At 38.8% G+C, this 27,473-nt stretch overlaps 1 protein-coding gene across 1 annotated transcript in view; it reads left to right on the top strand.

Moving 5' to 3' along the window:
• Positions 1–27,473, top strand: part of SV2C (synaptic vesicle glycoprotein 2C) — a 117,600-nt gene that overhangs the window by 57,668 nt on the left and 32,459 nt on the right. The window contains exon 4 of the mRNA XM_074570207.1: positions 11,632–11,783. Coding sequence (XP_074426308.1) covers positions 11,632–11,783 — 152 coding nt within the window. The remainder of the gene's footprint in view (positions 1–11,631; positions 11,784–27,473) is intronic.

Here is a 27,473-nt window from a genome sequence, read left to right as displayed (position 1 = left end):
TCTTCTACATAATACAAAAATAGATTAAGAAGCATGAAAAATAAAACTAGTATCTGATAGAAGTTTTTATTTATAAAAAATACTATAAAATAGATTCATCTCAGATTCTCTTGCAGTCAAAATGTGTTTATAGAGGTAAACTGCTCAGGGAAAAAACCCCTTCAAATATTTTTTCTTGCATCTGAAAAACCCAAAATTAGTAAAAATTATGCATGCAAAAAATTGATTTGGAATACAAAACAGTACAAATAATATTAAGATATTGCTGAGTAAAGGGCAGTGAGAGATATGAAAGTCTGAAAGGTGAACTTAAGCTATTGAAAAGAATAAAGAAATGTTGGACAGTCTGCAAAATAATTTCCTTTTATGGAAAATAATATCGTAACTGTTATTCTTCTATTGATTAATTCAAAATCAAAACTCAAAAGGAAATTGAATCCAAAAGCCTGATAAAGGCCTAGGCGCACTTTAGACATGGTTTCCCGCAAAGTAAAAAGACCTAGACAAGTAACTGTGAGCTGCATTCATCATTAGCCACTGGGGGAATGTGCACAGATTTATCATCAAAAAGCACCTTGTTAGATCTGTCTTTAAAATTGTCAAAGGAAAGTTTCTTTAGTACCAGAGTATGACTCATAACATCGCTGATAACTTTAACGGAACTGGAGCTGTTGCCTATTCAGCACCACCACGGTGAAGTATTATTCTCAGCCTAGAGAATTTTATCTAACCTCTGTTACAAAAAAAATGTAGGTGTGTAATCTAAGCTATTAGTTTACTATTTTTTGATACTTTTAGATAATTTTAGATGCAGTTTTTTCTAAGTACAACAATGCAATTCAGAATAAAGTGCTTAGAAGTGCACTATGAGTTTGTATTATCCCAGCAAACTTCATTTTGGTTGCTTTGAAATAACCAAAGATGATATAATTTGAGAAAGTGTATCATGCTTATCCAGACCAAATGTTACTTCTAAAAGTAACCAAAGTTTTCATGCAGTAAAAAGCTAGCTGAAATAAATATTCTGAGACAAACTACAGTTTAGAAATTCTTCAAACAAGCTCATATGTTTGCTCCTGGGTGAAACTGACTCTTTCATGAGCAAAGTAAAAAACACTAAATAATTTTACAAACTAGGAATTACAGCCACCCTACAGAGATTTCTTTTAATTTGCCAAAATTGTGAGTTTGGCTAAATTTCTTTTCCAAACACATAGAAATATTCGGAAATACAGCTTAGATGTGGTTAACTTACATAACTAAAAGCTATTAAGAAGCATTTTCTCTGTCCATTGCTCCTTGTGAATAAAAGACTCTCCCAAAATGTACTATCATGTAGTGTTTGTTTTCCAGAAGACTTTAGACTATATTTCATTAAATCTGAGACTGACCTTCAAACAGCTTTCTTAACCCTTCCTCAGAAAATATCTGTAAAGCTACATGCAGTACTCCATCCACATTACTGGGATCTACCAAAGAGTGCTGGTGCCAACGTAGTAGCACTAAACTCATCTTTATATCTTTCCTTAAATTCTTCATGCTCTTGTAAGGAATCAAAAGTCAGCAAAAATCCAAAACTGTGGATTAAGTTTTTTATAACTGTCAGTTTTGAAGTGATTGCCTGTGCAAATCCACCCATGCAGACTCTTAACACCACTATTGTATATTATGTGTAGTGGCAAGAAACTCTTAGTGTTGTATACCTCCGTTCTCTTAACAGCCAAGACAGGAAGGATGTGCATGCAGTCCATGTGCAGAACAACTGTAAAAATGTTCCAGCAGAGATATGGACTATATGTGGACACAGCACAAGATGATTGAACTACATAAGCAGTTGCCTTCAGGAACTTCAGATCTAGACCAAGAGGCTGCTTTTATAATTGTGTGTCATCAGTATTTAGTATCATGTTGTATTTATCTTTTACTTCTTCACACCCCCTTGCTCCGCTTCCTTCTCATGAAAAAACTTGTGTCTTCCCACTCTCAAAGGGCTGTAAATCTGCCGCTTCTAATTCCTTTCTAGCTCCCAGCTGTCTCCCATCCATGGCTATCTGTGTTTTCACACTGTGAGCTAATGAATAGCTCTGCAGGTGACTGGCTTCAAAGGTGAGAGAGTATGCCAAAAGCATAGATATGCTTCTCAGTCAAGCCAAGGAAGCAGCTGGCAAGGTCTGAGCTTTCCAAATAGCTGTGATCCAGCCCTTGCAGCTTCAGCTGTGGGTACCAGTTGAGTAATGTAAACATGGGATAGCTTGGAGAGAAGAGGTCTTTCCTAAGGCTGTTAGGAGAAGAGGACACTATTCTTACAAAGACAGACAGACTATACAAAAGGGAGAGAAAGACTAGAGAAGGGAAATACGCAAAGAAGGGAGAGAGCCTACATGATAGAAAACAATCAATCAAAAGAAAAATTATACAGTCATAGAATCATGTACCTTAGAAAAGACCTTTAAGATCGTCAAGTCCAACCGTTAACCTAACACTGCCAAGTCCACTGCTAAACCATGGCCCTAAGCACAGGGATGTGTCTAGATGTCTTTTAACTAACTCCAGGGATGGTGACTGAGCCACTTCCCTGTGCAGCCTGTTCCAATGCTTAATAACCCTTTTGTTGGACATTTTTCCTAATACCCAGTCTAAACCTTCGCTGGCGCAACTTGAGACAGTTTCCTCTCATCCTATGACTTGTGACTTGTGAGAAGAGACCGACCCCGACCTCGCTACAACCTCCTTTCAGGTAACTGTAGAGAGGATAAGGTCTCCCCTCAGCCTCCTGAGGCTAAACAACACCCGTTCCCTCAGCTGCTCCCATAAAATGTGTGCTCTGGACCCTTTACCAGCTGCTGGATCACATTCCGCTGACTTTCGGCCAACTCTCCCAGGTCCTTTTCCTCTGGACAGCTTTCCAGCCACTTTTCCCCAAGCCTATAGCACTGCATGGGGTTGTTGTGTCCCAAGTGCAGGACCCGGCACTTGTCTTTTTGAATCTTATACAGTTGGCCTTGGCCCATGGATCCTAGCCTGTCCAGGTCTCTCTGTAGAGCCTTCCTACCATCAAGCAGATCAACGCTCCCACCCAACCTGGTGTCATCTGCAAACTTACTGAAGGTGCACTCGATCTCCTCATCCAGATCACTGATAAAGATATTAAACAGAACTGGCCCCAATACAAAGCCCTGAGGAGCACCAGTTGTGACTGGCTGCCGACTGTACTTAAATCCATTCACCATAATTCTTCGGGTCTGGCCATCCAACCATTTTTTTTACACAGCGAAACATACGCCCATCAGAGTCATGAGCAGCTGGTTTCTCCAGGAGAATGCTGTGGGAAATGGTATCAAAGACTTTCCAAAAGTCTAGGTAGACAACATCCACAGCCTTTGCTTCATCCTTCATCCACTAAGTGGGTCGCCTTGTCATAGAAGGAGATCAGGTTAGTCAAGCAGGACCTGCCTTTCATAAACCCATGCTGACTGGGCTTGATCACCTGGTTGTCCTGTACATCCCACATGGTGGCACTCAAGATGATCTGCTCCATAACCTTCCCCAGCACCGAGGTCAGACTGGCAGGCCTGTAGTTCCCTGGATCCCGCTTCCGGCCCTTCTTGTAGATGGGCAGCATGTTTTCTAACCTCCAGTCAACCGGGACCTTCCCAGTTAGCCAGGACTGCTGATAAATTACTGAAGGCAGCTTGGTGAGCACTTTGGCAGCTCCCTCAGTACCCTTGGGTGGATCCCATCTGGCCCCACAGACTTGTGTGTGTCTAAGTAGTGTAGCAGGTCACTAACTGTTTCCCCTTGGATTATGGGGGCTTCATTCTGCTCCCCATCCCTGTCTTCCAGCTCAGTGGCCTGGATGCCTGGAGAACAGCTGGTCGTACTATCAAGGAGTGAGGCAAAGAAGGCAGAAGTACCTCAGCCTTTTCCTTAGCCTTCGTCACTATGTTTCAACCCACATCCAATAAAGGATGGAGACTCTCCTTAGCCCTCCTTTTGTTATTAATGTATTTATAGAAACATTTTTATTGCCTTTTACTGCAGGAGCCAGATTAAGTTCTAGTTGGGTTTTGGCCCTTCTAATTTTCTCCCTGCATAACTTCATGACATCTTTGTAGTCCTCCTGAGTTGCCTGCCCCTTCTTCCAATGGTCATAAACTCCCCTTTTTTTGCCTGAGTTTAGTGCTCTGTTCAGCCAGGCCAGTCTACTTCCCTGCCAGCTCATCTTCAGCACATGGGGACGGGCTGCTCCTGCACCTTCAAGATTTCTTTCTTGAAGAATGTCCAGTCTTCCTAGACTCCTTTGCCCTTCAGGATTGCCTCCCAACACGCCAAAGTCTGCCCTCTGGAAGTCCAAGGCATCAGTTCTCTGACCCCACTCCTTAGTTCTCCAAGATTTGAAAACTCTATCATTTTGTGATTGCTATGCACAAGACGGCCTACAACCATCACATCACCTACAAGTCCTTCTCTATTCACAAACAACAGGTCCAGTGGGTTGCCTTCCCTAGTTGGCTCCCTCACCAGCTGTGTTACGAAGTTATCTTCCATACAGTCCAGGAACCTCCTGGACTGTTTCTTCTCTGCTGTATTGTATTTCCAGCAGACATTGGATAAGTTGAAGTCTGCCAGGAGAACAAGGGCTAGTGATCATGAGACTTCTCCCAGCTGGTTATAGAATATTTTGCCTACCTCTTCATCCTGGTTGAGTGGTCGATAACAGACTTCCATCATGGTATCTGCCTTTCAAGTGAAAACTTGAAAGAACAATGAAAAACTTGAAAGAGCAATGAAAGGGAAGAAGAAGAAGAAGAAGAAGAAGAAGAAGCAGAAGAAGAAGAAGAAAATCTGCAAAAGAAAGCGTTCATAAACAATGATTTTGTGATTACCAATGCTAACAGATCTGAAAACAACTTATCTGACATACGTAGCTGAACCAGTACTGCAGGCAAATTCATTGCAATTATATACTTGAATTTTACATCAAATTTGACTTGATCTTTTAAAATAGTGTTGGGTAAATTTGGGGAATGAATTATTTACTCATGAGTTCAGCTTCCATCAGAACTGACAGTACTGTAGAGTTCAGTAAATAATCACGTGAATCTTTATCAGAAGGATTCTTTTGCTGTTAATAGCACATAGGCCACATGTGTACCTGAAAGACAACTTCTCTAGTATATGTAGTCCAAAGAGGCACTTGTATTTAAACATGGGTAGAATGATCATCAAAGCTTAGTCTACACCATGCTGAAATTTTGTAGGGCTTTATCCAGCAGTTCTGAAGCAGAACCGGTCAATCTGACTGCTCGCTCTTAGATACTTTGTCAGTGTAATGGCAGTTCTGAAAGGCAAACAACAGAGATGTTTTTTAATGAGACTTGTGGTACTGGGGGGTAGAGAACTGTTAATAAGAAGAGGGAAGGTGCAATTGGACAGAAAGGCAAAGCGTGATTGATTATTTTCAAATCTCAGGAGTGTAACAGTAAATCTGTGTTTTGAGCTCTATCACTTTTTAACATATTGCAAATAACAAGGTGACAACTTGCAAATGCCATCTCACACAGACACTATCTTTGTTTTCCGTCTGGATGTTGTCCAAGTTTGAAAGAGAAGAAGACAAGGTATTTCAGAAGAACACCATCCTACATTGTGCATTTAGTATTCTGTAAGGTTTTTTTTTTTTCCTGATTATCTCTACTCTTTGTATGCTTTTGCATTTCAAGTCCCTTTGGCTAGTGAATCCGCAAATAAACGAAGGCTTCTATCTGAAGCCAGAGGTTTCTAAATGCCTAGCGGAAGTGTTTTCATCCCAGCTGTCACACTGTGCGTCTGCCAAAATCTGTTGTGACAAATCATAGCTCTGAAGGTAGATTAGCAGACATTTATCATCTTTGTTTGTTGACAAAGAAAACGCAAATGTACCTTAGCTTGTTGTTTATTTCACTGAATCCTACTCTCCTGGGGTGCATCACTTAAATCTACTTTTGGTTTCCCCTTCCCCTTAATTTCACAGAACAAACATGAATGGGGAGTGTAGAGAAATAACATTGTAAAAGCATAGCTTTCAGTTTGGATGATTTTGTGAGGTTGGAAATTGAACCTGAAAAGTTTCTCTTCTTTTTAGTCTCCCTGAATAACTGTTGTTGTTTTTGAATCTAAAACAAATAATAATAAAATAATAATAATTTAAAATTGCATCAAAATATACCTTTCTTTATGAATAAATAGAAGAAACAATACAACTTTTTTTTTGAAGTAGCAAATTGAGCAAATGTGTTGTGCCACCCAAATCACGTGCCATATGCGTGCTGAGTGAAAGCTGAACTATGTAGGGGACGGCTTTCACTAGAGACTAAATGCAGCTGTAGGACATAGGTACCAGACAGTGCAGGACTCTGTGTGTATGAGTCTTTATATAAGCAAAAGCAGAGAGAAAGAAGTAGCCAAAACCTAAAAATGAAAACTTAGAAAGATATTAAGAACACAACCCTGAAAAAAGCAGGGTGAGAAGTAAGAGTAAAATAAGAATTTTAGGGCAGAATATGTACATTCTCTATAAGCAGGATGGTATCAAATACCATGTTCAGTCATTAATTTTTTATCCAAACAGCACTAACCCATAACGTTCCCAAACTGGCTCATCAAAAAGGGTAAGAATATGCTGATTAGTTGTTATTTCCTTCCAATTGAATTACACGGTTCTGAGAAAATAACCAAAAATTCTGCATTCTGCTCTTGCTTTGCCTACTTCAGACGGGCTTTATTACAGAAGATGATAAATAACTGAAAAAGGTAATGACTGATATTTGCCATTCTTTTGACTGATATTTATGCCATTCTCTCCACATATGGAGCAATAAGTGCAGTAGAAAAAGGCTCCTGCTGTTTATTAAATGTTGTTCTTGCATATATTCCTACATACTTATTAGAAAAGACAAAGCTGAAGGAATGCATCCTGATGTTTTAGGTGCAGAGACTGATCCTTATAGAGTGAGAGAGTTTATTTATTGTCTTGAGCCAAGCTCAACAAAGTTTTGTCTCCTGCTGGTATTAGACTGATCCTCATTACTGAATTTTTTATTCTGGAGGCAGTTATCACTCATGATCGTCAACCCAGAGGTTTAGACCAGTGGGTTTTTAATCTTCCAAAAAAATGTTCAGACTCTACACAGTTTTCCAGCAGAGGTGTAAAACCACTGTATAGTTAATTTGTACATACAACATATTTGCACCTCATAGATACTTTTTTTGACCCCTTGGGAAGTAATGCACAGACTCCTTTCCATGATCTGTGCATAACAAGTTTATGTCCACTGCTTTGGCTATGATGACTGAAGAAATAACATACGTGAATAACAGATACAATGTAAAAACTTCAGTTTGCTTGAATCATTTGTATTTAAGAAAGTAAAAATCCTTCCCGTCTTTTAGAATAAACATTCTTCTCAAGTCAGCACAGTTTTCATAGGCTTTTCATCTGCACGTGCAGACGTGTGAAGAAAAAAAATGTAGTTTCATGTATCAAATTCTTCTACAAATGAGGATAAGCCCTATAATTTATAAACACAATAAGAGCAAACAGCCCACTGTATCAAACCAATTAATTGCCAGAAATAGACTTAACACTGTATCCTGTGGGAAAATAGTGTTGGCATTTTCTGTACAACAGAAGATGAAATCTTCCTACTTTAAAATGGGTGGCAACTCTGCCTTTGATTTTATTTGGAATTCCCTCCTGTGCATTCCACAGTCCATTCCACACAATGCTGGTGGGATAACAAAAAGGCAGTCTGCTTTCAAACTTGTAACACAAAAATGTTGAGGACCAAACTCTGTTCCTTCCATGTAAATATAGAAGGGCTCAACTGGAGCCACTGAACTATTAAGAGCTTATATGAGTGTAAGACAAGGTGGGATCTATCATAGGCTTTTTTTGACTATAGAAAGTGCATTATTCCTTGCAGCTGTTGGGTGATATGGTGGGGTTTTTTTAATATGAACATTTGATTAATTAATTTATAATGTGCAATAGCTGCTGAATTATATGAAAGAACCTCACAAGAGAGTGATGGAAGAAGTCAGAGTTGTTCTCATTTTCTCTTTCCCAAGTCTTTGAGAGGTAGTTTATGCTTCTGCTAGCAATGTTCAGTATACCAGATACCACATTTGTTCTGTAAGAGTAAATGGCTGTGGTACCAAGCACACGTTAAAAACTTCTCCAAGAGTCAGGCAGAAATGTCTTTGCTCCTTAAAAATATTTTCTAGGTCCACACAGTTTTTAAGGATTTTCCTTGTTGCTGTTTGGTGTGATAACAGCTCTAGCTCTTCCTGCTCTGCCTTTCTGCTGTCGCTTGCTTTCCATTTGGGACCAAATTTTAGGGAGGGGAGGCATGGCTGCTGCCACCCTGAGATTGTCCAGCATAAGAGCAAAAGAACAGTCTTCTGCAGCAGGATGCATCCTCTCCGTCTCCCTCCTCTCCTCCAATTCAGCTGTTAATCAGCCTCTGTAAGATTTTCATAACACCCTTCTAATTATTGTGATAGGTTTGTGACATAGGAAGAGCTTTTTAGGTACCAATATCCTATAAGCTTCTAGTAGTATCAGTCTGCACTTAGATGAGGCCAGAAGGAAGAATCTAACCAGCTAAGTAAGTTTTCCATTCACACATTTAAGGTGCAAAGAGGTGCACTATGCACTTTACTACACAGTTGCTATGAAACAGAGACCTACAACTGTAAATAACAGCTGTTGTCTGTATGACGAAAATACATCCTTTATTTCTCCTTCAGACAGCAGACAAGTTATTTTCACCATTTAATCAATATGAACATAGTATTCGGACTTTTAAGCTTTTCTTAGCCTGTTGGTGTTCTCACTGGAAATGTCAACTGAATCAGATCAGATGAAACAGAAAAACTGGTGTTTTTTCAAAGCTGGTTAATTTTTTTGCTGTTTATTTGCATATCCTAAACAAACCTTTTTAGTTTGCTGGCTCCAAAATTCCTATTACATGTCTAAAAGGTCTCTTTGTTAGAAAAGTTGCCCTATTACATTTGTCAGTACAGACAATGCCACTTCTGTAGCCTTGGAGGACCTTTAGGGCATAGCATGTGAGTCAACCCCCCTGAATCAACCCCAATGCAAAAGCAGCATCAACCTCCCATCTTCCATGGTACAGTTGGTTCATGCTGACAGGTAGGAGATGCCTTTTTTCTGCCTTTGGTCTGGATCTCTGTACATTTTATGACATTAAGATAGGGTATTTCCCTATCTCAAGTTCCTTCCACTTGAAGCATCCACCCATTTCCTAAACCACCATCCCACAAACGTTTGTATGACCTATGGATGCATGACTTAGTCCACCCATTGGAAACCCTGCACAAGCCCTGCTTCATCAGAATTCCAGACGTGGAGATTTAAGGGAGATTTCAAGAAGATTATATGCTGTCTTGAATTTCATAAGCATAAGAACTGTATTTGCCTGAAATGAACCCTCTATAGAGAATGTTTTCAAGCACTTTGCAAGGGGAAAACTATTAAAGTGTTAAATGTGATTTATTATTAATTGTGCTATATAGCACAGATGGTTTCAGGCTATATTTACTGCCGTAGTAACTGCATTATAAAATAAAGAGAAGATTCTGTACTTCTTGAAAAAACATATAAAATGAAGAAAATAGTAAATTTGGAAGAACAGATTGGATAATAGAACAGGAAAATTACCAAATATATATTTACTTACTGCTCTCTATGCTTTTCTTAATGAGCAGAAGCAATCAGAGAAAAAAGCACTGACTTACCAAAAATTATTCTCTTTAGGCATGGTGTTATTGCATGAATGATACTGTCCTACATGCCATGAGCAATCTATTAATTTAGATCTTCTGGAAAGTGGGCACCGGTAATTCCTCATCAGCACTTTCAAGCTTAGGCAGGAAAGAAGACCTTGTTTCTAGTTCTGCTAATTTTCAACATTAGAAAAAGAACTCTAATTAGATCCATGAGTACTGTATTTGGGCAGTATTGAGGGAGTGCGGTTCAAAGCTGTGCTTGAGCATTGTGGGGTAAGAAGTCATAGCTGTAGTCCGCTTATACTTTGAGAACTGTAGAGCCCCGAGTCCATAGCACCATTGCGATAGCAGGGCTTCCCCAACACAATAAAATGAGCTGTGATTCCACCCTTGGTCATGCATCTTCCACCGTTCCTCACCCTAGGCTTCCAGGAGAACCTTTGAGGACAATGTCTCCTGTGACACGGCAGTTTGATAGTGAAGGCTTTTAGTGTTTTCACCTATGAGAAGAAATGAGATACAGCCCTTGTTAGCTGTATTTCTAAAAAGAATTCGTGGAGGTATACAACTTTGCAGAAAGTATGTATACATACAACTGCAGAGAGTATGAGAGCTTAGCAGGCGCAACTGGGAAACGTTCATTGTGAAGCTGAGAGTCGACCAGCGACACTTCATGAAGAGCTATCCAGAAGGAACTGACAAAACAGCAGACCCCTGAACAAGTATAACAGCTCAATCCAGTATTTCATCGCTGTACCTGAAAATGTCTTAAAATAAACTGTATTGCCATGGCACTGGCTTTTCTTAGGAGTGAAATACCATTTCTGTATTCATGTTTTCCTTTTTAATGTTTGTTTTAATTGCTTTTAAGGTTCCTTCTTTTTGCTCCTAGTTTGGCAGCTCCCAGATGATAGTATAAATAGACATTTATCTTTAAAATTCAGTTAAAAATTAAAATCATGCAAGATACTGCTTTAATATATGTAGTCTGGTATGTAAGAATATCTCTCAAAGCTTCACAGTTATTTTCTTCATCAGTAAAAGTAAAATCCACAAGGCTTGTCCTGTTGTGGAATATTTGACAGCTTGCATTGGTAGTGAAGAGGTAAAGACGGTAAAAGATGAACCAGAAGCTGGTACTGAAAATGATAGATAATTTGAGTTATTTTAAGTTGTGCAAAACCAAGTTGAACTTTTTTTTTGTCCAACTAACTTTCAGACAGTGTTTATTTTTACCATGTGAAAAAATAAATATCATATGAATGCATAGGCTTTTCATAAAAAACTTCAGTAAAAAAACAGCATGAGCTTAGCAAATCATGTAGTGTGACTGAATGGAACATCTTTTTAAATATGCATGAAATGAAACGTATTAGTAACATAGTTGGCATTTAGTCATTTCTTGATTACTTAAAGTGCGGAGGTAAGACTTAGAGAAATATCTATTATTCTTTGGAAAATGACTAATATTTTCAGTTAAAACCAATGTATTTTGACACTCATCAGTAGACTGTCATGATGTCAGGATTTTTGTAATGGTGAAAGTCAACGCTTTGTGCTGATTTCTGTTCCAGCAGCTGGCACATTGACAATCCCCATGAAACACTGAATGCAACTAATTGCTTACAGAATTTTCAAGGAAATATTTCACAAAAATTGTGTCCAAACTGGTGAAAGTTTCCTCAAGAGCTCCCCAATAAGTGGTGCAATTTCAGAAAAAAGACTCTTGCCAGAAAAACTGATTGTAGTTTGGGTTTTCAATGACTGCAGCTATGGGCTTGTTCAAACGTCAGCTAGCTGTTACTCCCTCTCTTAATCCATATCTTTATCTCCTTTCAGCATCGGTGGAGCTGTGCCGACAGTCTTCTCCTATTTTTCGGAAGTCCTTGCTCGGGAGAAACGAGGCGAACACCTGAGTTGGCTCTGTATGTTTTGGATGATTGGCGGCATCTACGCTTCTGCAATGGCTTGGGCAATAATTCCTCATTATGGTAAGAAAAACATGTCCCTTGTGATTTGTAGCTCTTCTAGTATGAAAGTAAAGCTCTTGAAGTATAGTCTAAAGATGGGACTTCATGTCTGTTCTCAAAACACGGACCCTGCTGTTAAGAAAAAAATTGATTCCTTTTGGTGGAAATATTGAGACTAGGTTGTACCCTAAATAACAAACAATATATTAAAAGGCGCAAAAATTAGCCAATACCCATGTTTAGTCAGATTCTTTAAATTACCGAAAACCTGAACACATGAAAATATAACTGGCGTTATTGTTGAATCTGGAGAAAACAGGTGCTGTGGAGAGTTACATGAGAGAAAATAAATTTTAAATTTCTGGATGTCGAATTTGTGCTCACTTTGTTTGATACAGAGAAATGTCAGTTATACATTCTTGAGAAAGAAGAGTAAGGACTATATTAATGTTTGCAGTGCTCTTTCTGAATATAAAGCTGTGCTGAATGTTTCATTCTTAGTAGATATTTTTGGTGGCATAGAAATAACTGAATGGTGTAGAAAAAACTGAACGGAGTGCACTTAAATGATGTAGGGGTGAAAGGGGGCAAATAAGACAGAAGACTTGCAATGGCTGAAGTTATACACACATGCAATATCAGCCACTTTGTGAAAGAGCTCTTTACTACCCTGACATATTTAAACATTTTGTGGAGGTACAGATTCAATTCTTAGTCTCTTGGGCTTGCCCTTTTGAAGACTTAAGTGCTCACGGGTCTCCAGGGTTGCTGACACTGCTCAGGCGTTCTTAAAAATCAGCCTCTGCAAGCACTTCTCCCTGGCACTCCTCAGGATAAGTGAAGCAGCGCTGTGAGTTAGCTGGCATCCAAAGCAGCTTTCTTTAGCCAAGCAATGAGGTATATGGCAGTGGGCTGTGAAAGAGAAGACAACTTCATAAGGTTTGCCCAAAGTGATTGGAACATTTAGCAAGCAGTAATGTCCAGAAATAAATTATAATCATGCAGACTAATCAAATATCTAGACTGTTGCAACAAAATTAATTTTAGAGTCCAGTACACGCAACCTGAATCTACATCTCCAGCCTTGCCTTTTGGCTTTGAATTGCTGGAATCAAAGAGAGGAATTTTTGCTGACAAGGCACAATGTGGGTAATTTATCTTTATTCCAATTAGTAAATTGTTCTGGATGCCAAGTAATTTTTGCTTTCCTATGGATTTTTATTTTCTTCATCTTTCAGTGGAAAATGTGAACATTATGACAGACTGATTTACATAGGTTTTCTAATTTCATTGTAGATTTTATAAATAACTCAATAACCTTTACCGAGGTGCTTTTAAAACATCACATGGCAGTATATCTCAATGAATAATAATGCACTTACTTATACCAAAGTAGTGTCACTAGAGGGAAAAATTTTCTTCTTTCTTTAGCAGCGGAGGAATATCAGCAACAAAAAGCCATGCCTCACTGATTTTTGTGTGTGTGTGTGCCTTTCTGCAAAAATATTTATGAAATTACTTAAGACAAAAGAATGTAAAAACCAGTCTTAAAAGACAGTATTCTTTGGTGTTACTCATACAAATCACTCTCCTTGAAGTATATTAAGGAAAGTTCTTATAGCCAAAAGCTATAAATGACGGAAACAATCCTTTCTCACAAGAAAAGAAGTAGGTTTACACACCATTTTGGCCAAATAAAACAGCATATATTTATGGGGTTTGATGGGGTCTTAAAATTGTCTTCACTTTAAGTCAGTCTTTTTCGCTACGTTGTGAAGTTTAAAACCTTGTCTTAGTTCCTAGTTCAGAGGTGGAATCCCACCCTAGCTCAGGATCAGGGAGAAACTGCTTTGTTGCCACAATGCTGTGCCGAGCTCTCAGGCATTGCCAGGGGCTGCCAGGGCAAACCCTGTTCCGGCACTCAGGAGACCGCGGTCACACATTGCCGTACCCTCCTGGGAACACACCAGGTCAGGCGAATACCAGTGCAGATGTCTGCACCGTTTGTATCACCTGCGTGCATGAGGAGGCTCTTGTGGTGGTATTTTGTCTTTTACAATTTCTCCATGGTTTCCATGGAATTATTTTGCCAGAATTAAGCAAAGATACAGATTTTTCTCCAAATCACTTCCAGTCCTTCTCATCATTCACATCTCCACTGGCCAGCAAGCAAAATGTAAGTATAAACAAAGCAACCCACCCACTTCGAAGCCGCATTTCTATACTGTGTAGGAATATCTGAGCTTTCTGCTTCTCACGTGAGGAGTAAACAGAGTGATTTTTCCCGTCTGAACTCAGAAATTACTCAACAGCAGTGAATGAAGTTGCATCAGTTGAAAAGCAATAAGCTGCCATTGAGCATCATAGACTTATTCTTAATTGAATAGAAAAATACTAGGCCAACAGGAGTAGAATGATTATGTAGATTATTTTTTTTCTTCTACAAATGTATTTCCTTAATTTGTACTGCCTCTTACATAAGCCACTTTAAAAAGTCCTAGATTCCCGCTGGTATACATTATCTAGCCCAAGGCAGCCAGTGAAGCTATTTATACAAGTTGAACATTTAGCTTTATTTTCTGTGAGAAAACAAAGATTACATTCTCTATATGTAACAGTTTATCTCTGTTTCTGTTCAAGCAACACAGGAGTGTCTGAAACCTGAGTAACGCTCTGAAACACAAAATAAAGGGAAGCTAACAGTTGCCTTGGCATCAGCATGTTGTTAAGAGAGGAATCAGAGTGATGCAGTACTGCAGTGACCACATACGGAAAAGCTAATATTATCTGGAAGGCAAGCGTCTCTGTCTCAGGGCTTCTTGAATTCTATAGCTGTTGGCTTTTTAAAAAAACCTGAAAATAGATGCAGAGTTGTCCAGGGTCTCTGAAACAGGAGTTCAGGTCATGGGCAAGCTCTTAGAAGAAACATCTGCAAAGGAATGCTTCTAATTGCTGCCAATTAACAAAGTCCCAGATTAGGCTGCTACAAAGATTGCTTTACGAGCTACTTAGATTAGGCTAGATGGGAAGGATAATTACTGTTTTATAAATCATTTTGCAAGTGCAACTTTAAATTTGGTACCATGTTTCAAGGTAGATTAGTTAAAAAACTGTCAAACGCATCAAATGTGTATTACAATATTCTTTAAAAGCTTCATTTTTCAAATAACAAAGAATCCTAAGAGAGAGAAATTACATTTATAAATCATTTTGCAAGTGCAACTTTAAATTTGGTACCATGTTTCAAGGTAGATTAGTTAAAAAACTGTCAAATGCATCAAATGTGTATCACAATATTCTTTAAAAGGTTCATTTTTTCAAATAATGAAGAATCTTAAGAGAGAGAAATTACATATCAGTTTAAAATCCAGATAGTGATATATTACCTTTTGTTAACACCAAGATTTTCTGTTAGTCTGACAACAGGAATCAAAAAGAATTGGGCAACATGCTCTAGTCATTTTATCCCTTTAATACAAAATTAAAGAAAAAAAAAAGTAAGTTATAAAATTATCAGTTCTATGAAAAATTTAAGTTGCCTGCCATACACATGTATTATTTTAAAAACCAGTCTCTATTTTTATTATACCATATCTCCAAACTAAATATCAGGGGAAGCTGGACAAGTATTTCAGTGTATTAAACCTCTCAGTTTTGGTATTTCGTTTTATATTAGTTTTTATTAGGTATTAGTTTTATTATTTAATATTATTTAATTATTATTATATTAATTATTAATTATATTATTAATTATATTATATATACAATTATATTATAACTATTAATTATATTATTTAATTATTATTAGGTATTAGTTTTATATTTTGCATATGTGAAGTATGCTAGCCTTTTCTGGCTTCATAAACTGCAAAAAAAACCCCCCAACTTTTCAAATTTGAAACATTCCCTATAGTATTTTGCTTGGTGACAAACAAATATTGGCTTCCTTGATTTGTAAATCTTACTCCTGAACAAGAAGGGGAATACAAGGCTGAAAAGAAATTGCATTGCAAGGTAGAGAACAGTTTGGTGCAGGTGTCCAGGCTGCTACAGCATAAGCTGCACTTGAAATCTCAAGCTTTCCCCACACTCTAACACCCCACCTCTGGCACTTACCAGGGGAGAGAGGAGACAACCGAGTCAAACGGCTTTAGTGAACGAATCTTCATGGTATGACCAGAGGCAGAGACATTACTTCCATGTATATCAATCAAATTCCAATTAAATTAGGCTAGATTATTCACTAAAAGCCTGCAAAATTAATAACACAGAATCAAGGAAATAGGAAACATACTGCTTTCTAACACAAGGCAAAAAGCAGACTGAAGTCTTTAGTCTTAACATTTTATTTAGACCACTGTAATCAGTTGCATAACAGATCTTCATCTAAACTATTGATTTTTCATCAGTAGTCTTTTTTCCACTTAATTGAGGACCAGCTACTTGTGTTCATAAGAGAGGTATTTAGCATCATTCAGAGAACACAAATTCGGAGGACAAAGAAGTGGAATAAGAAAATTAAGAAAAAAGCATTCAATTTCAGGATTGAAGATTTCTTGCCTAGCTGTAATGTGTCTCTCTCTATGTGTTAAGTAGTAAAGTATTAACTTGTTTGCTATTTAATCAGATTTTTCCATTGCATCTGCAAACAACTGGTATTTGTCCTATGACTGAAAAAGGACACGTTACAAATGTTATTTCTACTCCCGTGATTAGAATTTACTGAATTAAAGAAAGTCATTTTTTTGTTAATAATTTTTATTTAAAAAGAATATTTTATAGTAACACAGAACTTAAAAATGCAGACATACAAGTGTCCAAACAATGGACTCACACTTAACTTGCAAAACATTGTGTTTAAGAGATTAATGGTAACTTCTATTTTTAAAATGTTTAAATATGTCTCCTACTGGAAATTTTGTATTCTTTTCCTGGTTTGTTAGATACATTTGTTCCTACTTTTCTCTGAAGATCTTTTCCTTTTACTTTTTTCCTGCCAATATCCTTAAATGAGTTTATATGGCAGAAACCGGGATTTAGTTTAGATAGGGAAGAAGTTAAGTTTTAAATACAGATGTAATAAAGTACTAACATAAACTGTCAAAATCAGTTAGAAAATCTCCATCCCTGGAGGTTTTTAAGGGCACATCAAACCACAGCCTGTCCTCAATAGCTTAGGACCACACTAAATTCCCCGAACCTACTACTGGAGACCCGTTGCCTGTTCTTAATTCTGCTTTCCGTAAGTAGATAAGTCTTTTCACAGGCACAGGAGTCCCTAAATCACTTCTCTTTCTAACGGATTGTAATTGTGATTGGAGTGTACCAATCTGTTTTAATTTTAAGTGGCTTGCAAAGTCGCCTGAAAAGCATTTCTCAGTTTGTAGCAGAAGATTGTTGAGGTGAAGCAGATCAAATTACCTAAGGAAATTTACTTTACTGGCAATCAAAAAGATCTTTTTATCACCTTTTTGCTAGGTGGCTCAAGAGTAGTTTCTGTAGTATTATCTATTGTCATGTTTGCTTTGTTCTTGTGTCATCCAGATGGAGATAAAAAAGGTAAACATATCTTCAAAACTGCAACAAAATCCCCTGCTATATTAAACCATTATGAACTATGCTGTAATAAAATAGGCAAGAAGGTAAGCAGAGCTGCATGCAGCTGCTATGCAGATGAGGAGAGGGAGAGCTACTGGCTCACTGTGCAATGCAGAGCATGTACAGCACCAGGCAGCATTAGCGGAGGAGTTAATATCTCAGCCTGCAGCAGACTAAAATGAGAACATGGTGGACTAAAACTGTCCCGTGTCAATGAAACCAGAAAACCTTTTAACTTCCTTATTCTGGCTTTTTTCATTGGGCTAAAGGGCTTCTCAGTGGCACCAGGCAGCAGCAGTATTGGGATAAAAAATCCCATGCCAATGCTAGGTATTATCAGCGGGGTTATAGGGCATGGCGAGTACTTGATTAGCAATAAAAGCAGAAGGATCTTAGGAGCCATCCATCTTTCAGCACTTCTGATGAGCAGAACTGGATCATTCTGAGTGGTGGGAGCTGCAAATGTGGACCTCCAGAGATTTCAGCCTAGCTTGCTGTTCTCCTCCCATTGCGAGGGGACAAGAGTTTGTTACGTTAGCAAAGTGGAGCCAAAAGTTTGCACTCTTCTGTGGTGATGATTATTCCAAGATGAATGTTGTGAAACACTTGTTCCACAGTGAATAAATGTTACATGGTATATGTTTTAGATAACTTAAGGAAAAAGTGGAGCTTTTTCTGTTTGTCAGCATTCATTTTTGTAGAAATTAAAAGGCTGATGAATGGCTTTGTTGCTAAGATGAAGCACTAGAAGCCATATTTTTTACTAGCTGCTTGTATAGGCTACATTTTCTTTCAACAGTAACCTGTAAACTTGGGTATCTCAAGGTCCAGGTCAGGATTGTACCTGGATGAGTATAGAAAGTTCTTGACTATTTTGAAAAATTAGGGACTTAACCTCATTAGCATTTGTCTATAAAACCCCCCACTATTATTACTTAGTTGACATTGCACAGATTAGTATCTGTAAAGCATCTTTAGACACAATTTGTCTGCTCAAATCTATAAGCTTTGAAGTGTCAAAGTTGACAGTGATGCTTTAAAAAGTGGCTGTTACTTTTACAGATATTGCTGCATTTCAGATATTTCTTGTAGCGCTTCTAAATTCTGAAATGTGTCTTAGAGGTGCGTCTGAGCGTCAGAGGAACAGCTTGATTTCACTCATGGCTGTTTCATCAGCTGCTCCCAGCATTTCCTCAGCAGCAAGGTGCCCAGCAGCTTATAAATGTGTTATAAATCGTGGTTTCATCTTAGGGAAAAGATCACCAAGTTCCTTCTTCCACCCTTCCTTTCCTGTAGTCCCCAAAGGGGAATTTGACTATCTCTGATGCAGTGCACCCATCCAATCAAAAGACTGGGATGCGCTTACATGATTTATAATAAAAAGAGCCACACTTGACTGATTTCATACCGCTGCATCACTGCGGTGACTGTGCCCAAAACAACTGGGGAAAGAAACTATACCCAGTAGTCATATCTACAAAGATGATTTACTGCAGTTCCTTGCACATCAACACCTGATTAATGTGAGTTGGAAATGGGAAAAACAGTTATGTGACGGCTGCTTGGTTTCCTTGTTCAAAGTTGGAACATGCAGAAATACGATGCCATCAATGATTTAGACATGCAAGAGATGCATCAGTGATGTCTTCTTTAATCTTGCAGAAGGCAAATAGGAGAAAAGCACGATTAGCTGCAAAAGGAAAAGAAATAAACCGCTTACTGATGATAAGACAAAAAGTAACGAGCTGAAATTTCTGTCAAAAGGAGGTAGCCCAGATAATGAGAAAGACTTTCTAATGGTGTGTTAGTTATGCATCTGAATAAAACTGTTATGGAAGAAGTGAAATCTCAGTCGCTGCGGTTCTTTAAGAACATATTTTCAGAATATTGTAGGGGCCATTGTTGATTCTGAATTGAACTGAACGCCCTCTAAAGGTCCCATCCACCCCTGTTCTCAGGGAACTATTAGATACTGTTGCACGCTGGGGTGGGCCAGAAAATGAAGGAAACAAAGACAAAAGCAGGAGAGAACTTCAGAAATCAGAAGAAAACAACAAAAGAAAAGGGAGCAGCATTGGGCATTCCCAGCTTGTGTAGGAAAATGCCTGCCTATCAGACTATTCTAGCTGTTAGGTCCAAAAGGAAGACAGAAGTGTTCTCTGCTGAATAACCCTGCACTGGTAGAAAGAGAAATGAAAAAGTCAGTCCTCCTCTAATCTTGAAAATTCTGGACTCTTAATTTAAAAACCTTTATTTTTCTTATTTTTCTCAAACCTTCCCCTAATAGTCTGCCTTTTCGTGATGGTTTAGAACAAATCCAAGCCATGGCAGCAGCTGTTTTGGAAAAAGCTGAGCCCAAGGCTCCATTTTCTATTACACAGTAGCTTCTGTTCTCTGCAGAAGATCTGTGAATTTTATTAGTCGTCCAGAACAAAGAGAGATGCCAAACAAGATGGCCTGGGGAAGAGCTGCATGTGTCTTTTCTCAGTTGTAAAAAGCCCACTAATAAATCTGCAGAATTTTAAATCAATATAGTCTTTCTTTTTTCAAAAAAACCTGGAGGAAACATTTGATCCAAACTTTAAAACCAAGAGCAGCTTTTCAATTTTGCCTTCTCCATACAATTGCCTTTCTGATACATCTTCTGTCTTCAGAATCCCTGAATCTATGGATACCTTAACCAAGGAAAACTATTGTTTGAGATGTAGAAGACAAAGCTGGAGCTTTGTTAAGGCTGAATCTGCATTTGCTATGAGATTGTGTCAGGCTGAACAAATGGAATAGATCAGACATAAAGGCATCTACTACATAATGCAACATCTGTTGGTTTGTTTTGCATTCCACTAAGAGGCAAAATGTTCCCCAATGTGCTATGGTTCCCCCCATACTTAGTACACTTCCATTAATCTGGTATTCTGCAGGCTGAAGCTATATCTATACTTTTTAAATCCGAGTTAATTAAAGTGGGTATGAAGGAGTTTTAATGTTGACTTGAGTTATCAACTCCTACTTGTGAATTGCTCTTCATTTGAAATAATCCTATGAAATTAGATTATACTGAATGTGTATATACTTTAAAAAAATCTTCGTCTTCAGGAACAAGAAGAATGACAGAACACAGCAGAATTTAGAACAGCTGCTTATGCAAATCCAGCTAGGAAAGCAAAACAAATCACTTTGTTTATCAGTTTGCTATTTTCTGCGCCCTAATGCAGAGTTTGATATGGTCATTTAAATGTTTATATTTGCAAGCTTTAGAAGCTTAAGTAGCTTTTAGCACATCTACTTAATGAGCACTAAAGATGCTCATTAGTGTGCTTCAAATATAACCTTCTTCTGAGCTCTTTAGGTTGACTGTGAAAGAGAAAGTTTGTTTATTGAGTGATTCAGTAAAAAAACTAGTAAATTGTTTTGTGAGCAGAGAAGTTATGAGGCTCAGATTCCTAGGGGTTTCTGTCAACATCCATGTCATCCTGGCTAACCCCTTTCTCTCTTCTCTTCCCCTATATCCCTTACAAGGCACCACAGCAGCACTTTAAGTTCCTCCTTGCTTTTTCCAGATCCCTTTCTGCTATGGTCTCTACAGTTGCCCTTTCTTGTCCCCAGCACTGTGCAATAAGAACCACTCAGCCTCCCACACCCCCACCATGCTCCCTGCTGTGTTACAGCCCTGCTCCGGTGTAGCTGCTGACAGGGAGGAGGCAACACATCTTGGCTTGGGTCAGATCGGTGCCAGAGCCAGTTGATGGCACAGCCATGGTGTGGTCCCAGACCCAGGCTGGCTGCAGCACCTCTGAAGAATCACTGACTTCTCCTGCCTTTTTCTCTTCCCTCTGATGGGGTATCTCCCCTCTGCCTGGGCAGTGCATTTCACAACACTTTGGGGAATGTGATTATCTTTGAGACTCTTTTTTCCTGTCAGATTTGATTGCAGTAGGTCAATAGCTTTAAATGATGCTGGTGGAGGAACTGACAGACAGGTGAACAGGCTGTTGCCATAAACATCACTGTCTAATGCCAGAAATATAATTTTCCACAGAAACCATAGCAAAAGTCAGTCATTCTCACGACAATAAAACAACAGCGATTCGTCAGCCTTAGTTTTGAAGAAAACTCAGTTTCACACAATGAATTGGCCTTGAGTATAAATTAAGAAAAATTACATCCAAGTTAATGAAGCTTCCTTAGAAATCTGGCCAACAGAAATGTCTGCATTGTCAGGCAAAACCCTTACTTTTCACTTCCAGAAACAAATAAGATGCTAATCTGATGAGATTTCTTCTTTGTTTAAATGTTAGAAAGACAAAAAATCTTTCGGTTTTGTGGTCGGTCTATAACAGATGAAAAATTCAGGTCATTTGTACAGAAGAAAGAAGAAGAAGAAGCAGAGGCCACTGTTCTTACTCTGTGATTATTCAGATACATAAATACATTAATTTTCTCTGGAACACAGTATGACCGTACAAATTTGTCAACCATACTTCCATATTTTCTGTCTGGTTTATAAAACTGTCTGCTCTGAAGCAGTTAGTGATTGTCCTTTTAGTAACAGTTTCTTTTCACTTGAATAATATAGTCTGTTTAGGGACTGGATATACAACTGGAATATCATTTTTCAATTTGCAGTGCAGTTGCCTTTAAAATAAAATTAGCATAAACTTATCTATCAGTCATGGAGATGTGGTGGGGTGGTTCCTACGACTGGAGTGCTGGAATGGAATACAGGATCTTCAGGAAGGGCAGGCAGGGCAGACGAGGAGGAGGTGTCGCCCTCTGTGTCAGTGACCAGATGGAGTGCATGGAGCTCTGCCTGGGAATGGATGAGGACCTGACCTAGATTTTATGGGTCAGGATTAAAGGGAGGACAGGGACAGGTGACATTACAGTGGGAGTCTGCTACAGGCCACCCAAATAGGAAGACCGAGCAGATAAGGCCCTCCATAAACAGACAGAAGCTGTGTCCCGTTCACAAGCCCTGGTCCTCATGGGGTACTTCAACCACCCTGATATCTGTTGGAGGCACAATACAGCAGAGAATAAGCCACCCAAGAGGTTCCTGGAAAGCATCAATGGCAACATCCTTCTCCAAGTGGTAGAGGAGCCAATGAGGAGAGGTGCCATGCTGGACCTCGTTCTCAGCAACAAGGAGGGGCTGGTGGGGAATGTGAAGCTCAAGGGCAGCCTTGGCTGCAGTGACCATGAGATGGTGGAGTTCAAGATTGTTAGGGAGGTGAGGAGGGTCACTACTATGGACTTCAGGAGAGCAGACTTTGGCCTCTTTGGGGATCTGCTTGCTATAGCAGTCTTTCAGTACCTAGAGGGAACCTACAGGAAAGATGGAGAGGGACACTTTATAAGGGTCCCTAGCAGTAGGACGAGAGGTAACGATTTTAAACAGAAACAGAGTGGATTTAGGTTAGATATTAGGAAGAAATTATTTACTATAAGGGTGGTGAGACACTGGAAGAGGTTTCCCAGTGAAGATGTGGATGCCCCATCCCTGGAAGTGTTCATGGCCAGGCTGGACGGGGCTTTTAGCAACCTGGGCAGAAAGCATCTCTGCCCATGACAGGGAGGTTGGAACTAGATGATCTTTAATGTCCCTTCCAACTCTAAGCATTCTATGATTCTATGAATTGCAGAATGGCATTGGATTTCTTTTTCAGGAATTTTGTTTTAAATTCAGGAAAAATTTCAGGAAATTTGTTTTAAATTAAATGTTAATGTTTAAATTAAACGTATTGAATGTTACTTTTGAAAATCATACATAATTCAGTGAAAATAACTGAAAGTTTTGGCCCCTCTCCTAGTTGTTTCCTGAAGGTGGCATTGTCATATAATAAAATAGTGAGGAATCACAGCTAAAGAGATCAAGGTAATGCTTTTAGATTGTCTTATTTTTCCCACAGGAATCTTATGTATTTCAATCTGATATAAGCTTCTGATTCCTTCATAATATCTGGATATTCTAGACTCTGTAAGGAAGAAGTCATGAAGCTTTATAAAAGGAAAAATATAATATAACACTCTGTTTATTTAATACACTTTATTTTCTTTGTTCCCTTTGATAATTACGTTTCAAACACTGTGAATGCCTGTCTGTAGGCAAAATCCACACACCCCCCCTGCCACCCCTTGGATAGCTATGATACATTGTAACTGAGGATCATTAGTATATGATTTGTGAGTGCAACTAATATTTGAGTTGGGAGTGTTTGACTAAAGTTTGAATTCAAGACTTCTGACCCACGGTTCACAGTATGTACAGAAAAGCTCCACGTATTTAACCAGGTTTGTTTAATTCACTGCTGTTAGATTAGAAGATAATTCTTAGAGTGGTCTCATTATAAGATCACATGAACTGCCCGTTCAATCTATCTTTCTCTTTCTTAGTGATAGAATATTGCTCCTTTTTGTTCAAAATAATAAAAAAAAAGAATAAGAGGTAAATGAAATAGCAAAAAAGAAAATGAGACAAATCACAGCACTGAAATGTTCATAAAAAAAGATTTTTCTTGCAACAACTTTCAAACAAATAAAATACAGTAGATTTTGAAAGGGTTTATTTGATTGCATAGATGTTCTGCTGTTACGCTGCAGCAGCATGTAAAAGGTAAAATGCGTATCACTGGTAAAAGACACGTCCTCTCTGCATTCTTCAGAAAACGTTCCAGCATTTCAGTGATTGTTTTGTTTGTAAGTTAGGCCCCATTTTCTTTTCATAAACTGCAGTGTTTTATTGTGCCTTTTTCTGATTGTCTTTTTTGATTAATTGCTTCTCTTTTCTTCTTCGCCATGAACCCATCATTTAAATATCCTTAGTCCAGATGTACATAAATCACTTGCAAGTCCTGGACCAGGACAGGAACACTTAAATTTTCAATTAGCTTCCACATTTAATAGCTGCTGTTAGTAGTGCCTACAACAACTTGTCACGCCAAATATAATGCAATTTGTGAGCTCAGAGCTATGGGTAGGCAGTGGAGGGCACCACACAAAAATATGTAGATATTGTCGTGTCTGTGTTTTGCACATTGCTAGAACATCAATATGATCAGATTTTGTTGCAGACAAGTGTTTTCTTTCAGAGTTGGTTCATAATGACCTCTGCACAGGGCATTTGGCAATTTTACATTGTCTACTTATAAAAGCAGGTTTTGTCTGGTGTTGATGATTTTACTCTTTAGCATTGTCCAAACAGGTGTTTTGAACTTTTTACACAAACCATTTTTCAGTTCTTAATTAGGTGTAATAAAATAAAAGTAGTGGAAACCATTAAGTACTTGTAGGAGACCAGAGGTAGCAATCTTAACAAGAAAACAAAAAAAAGATCATACAAACAAAATTTGAAGCATGTTTTAGTGATGTTTGATTGCAGTCTCAATGTTGACACTGACCATGATATTTTTAAGCTCTGACAGCAGCATGTTTTAACATGTGTTCTCCCCCACTTTTTTTGACATTAGTTGCATGTGCTTGATCCGTCATCTCTGGAAAGAATGATAGGGCCTTTTCTTCTTTAACGAGTCTGTAAGTTATGATGTTGTCAGAGTCATGGCCGGCAGAGCTTACCACTTTGTTTTGCAGATTGTGAAGTGTCTTCACTGAACAGCTGCACAGAGCCAGACCCAAGTGAGGACTTCGCAGAACTGCATGAATACATAAATCTCTGAGGCCACTGACTCAATCAGCCAAACAGTCAGATCAATTATGTGCCACAGTGCTTGTAATGAGATTTTCAATGGTATCAGCTAAATATTAACCCTTGGTGGCCTCTTCTGGGTTGTGGGTTTTTTATATGTGAGTAATTAGAACATCATCTTCAGTCTCCAATCCGCTTCGGACTATAATGTAAACTCAGTGTAATTAGTGAATAGATCTTGCTTGTATTGAAAAAATACATTCTATTTTTTATGCTCATCTTTTATCTGGTTGTTAAGCTAAGAAAATTTTTAGTCCATTCTATGCTTCAGTTTTCTTTCCAGATGCTGACAGCTACTGCTATGGTTTTCAATGCTTCTAGGCTATATGCCTATAAAAATAATTAAGACAAATAAATCTTTCATCCATAGGCCTTAGTTAGCCATGTAGGACTCTACACATCCATTTGAAAAATGTCTAGTGGTCATTAAATTCAGGAAGGTTGCAAAACACTGACCTATTGCATCCCAGTGTTGCTTTTCATTTTTTTTTCTTACTCCATAGTATTACAAGGGCATTGGGAAGATTGCAAATGTATGTATAACACATACATCCAGGCACTTAGAGCAAGCATTGGTTTCCACAGGAGTGAGGAGGGTGTCATATGAGCCCTAACATCTCTGCTTACATGTAGAAGTGGATATCTATCAGATATAACTGAAAGGAGAAAATTTACCAAATCCAATTTAGATGCAGAAATATGACAACAGCAGTCAATTTATAGGGAAATAAAACATTTGAAGCTTTTGATTACAAATCACAGGTCTTTTCAAGTTTTGTATCTAAATCCTGGAGAAAATTTGACTTGTGTCCATCTACACTGATTTCTAGTAGTCTTGGACAGTTTTCTCTGAATAAGGGTCATGAGCGCATATAAGGAACAAGCAGAACATGCAACATGGTGTTTCTCATTTTAAATTTCAGAAATACACAATTAACGTAAGTTTTAAGAGAGTTTTTGCATTGATTTGGATTTTACAAAGTATGAGGTAAACAGGGAGAAAGCTATTTTGAGGATGCACAAGTACAATGTTTTAGAAACACTGATTTAAGATCTAAGTGGAAAATTAGAGGTTTGCCCTGGAAAATTTTCAAAATCTATGCTCATTATCCAGGGACACTAATGAGTGAGGATTTACCCACTTCCCAATGAGTATAATAATATTTGCATTCAGAATGAAGCCACAAAGAAGTTATTCCAGTTTGATTCCTGGTAATAGGTGTCTGAAGTGGACATTGGCTGTCCATTGTGGACATTGGCATGTCCACAGTCCATTGGCTGTGGACATTGTCTACCTAGACTTTTCGAAAAGCATTTGACACTGTCCCCCATAGAATTCTCATGGAAAAACTGGTGGCTCATGGCCTGGATGAGCATACGATCTGCTGGATCAAGCACTGGGCTGGATGGACGGTCCCAGAGAGTGGTGGTCAATGGAGTTAAATCCAGCTGGCGGCCGGCCACAAGTGGTGTCCCTCAGGGCTCAGTGTTGGGACCATTTCTGTTTAACATCTTTATTGATGACCTCGATAAGGACATAGAGTGTAACATCAGCAAGTTTGCAGATGACACGAAGCTAAGTTGATCTACATGAGGATAGGGAGGCTCTACAGAGAGACTTGGATAGATTGGACCGATGGGCCAATGCTAACGGTATGAGCTTCAACAAGGCCAAGTGCTGGGTCCTGCACTTGGGCCACACAACCCCATGCACGGCTACAGGCTTGGGGAAGTGTGGCTGGAGAGCTGCCTGGCAGAAAAGAACCTGGGGGTTCTAATTGACAAGCGGCTGAACATGAGCCAGCAGTGTGCCCAGGTGGCCAAGAGGGCCAATGCCATCCTGGCTTGTATTAGAAATAGTGTGACCAGCAGAAGGAGGGAGGTGATTGTCCCCCTGTACTCAACACTGGTGAGGCCACACCTTGAGTATTGTGTCCAGTTCTGGGCACCTCAATACGAGAGAGAGATCGAGGTGCTGGAGCAAGTGCAGAGAATGGCAACGAAGCTGGTGAAGGGCCTGCAGAATAAATCTTATGAGGAGCGATTGAAGGAGCTGGGACTGTTTAGTTTAAGGAAGAGGAGGCTGAGGGGAGACCTCATCGCTCTCTACAACTACTTGAAAGGCCATTGTAGAGAGGTTGGTGCTGGTCTCTTCTCACACTTAATTAGCAATAGAACAAGAAGGAATGGGTTCAAGCTGCAGCAGGGTAGGTTTAGGCTGGACATTAGGAAAAAATTCTTCATAGGAAGAGTGGTTAGACACTGGAATAGGCTTCCCAGTGAGGTGGTGGAGTCACCATCCCTGGATGTGTTTAAGACTTGTTTAGATGTGGTGTTAAGGGATATGGTGTAAGGGAGAACTTTGTAGAGTGGAGATGATGGTTGGACTCGATGATCCCAAGGGTCTTTTC

The sequence above is a fragment of the Larus michahellis genome, chromosome Z (genome assembly GCF_964199755.1).
Source record: "Larus michahellis chromosome Z, bLarMic1.1, whole genome shotgun sequence".
NCBI lineage: Eukaryota > Metazoa > Chordata > Aves > Charadriiformes > Laridae > Larus > Larus michahellis.
The sequence above is the reverse complement of the archived record's forward strand: the minus strand, read 5'-3'. Positions and strand labels throughout refer to the sequence as shown.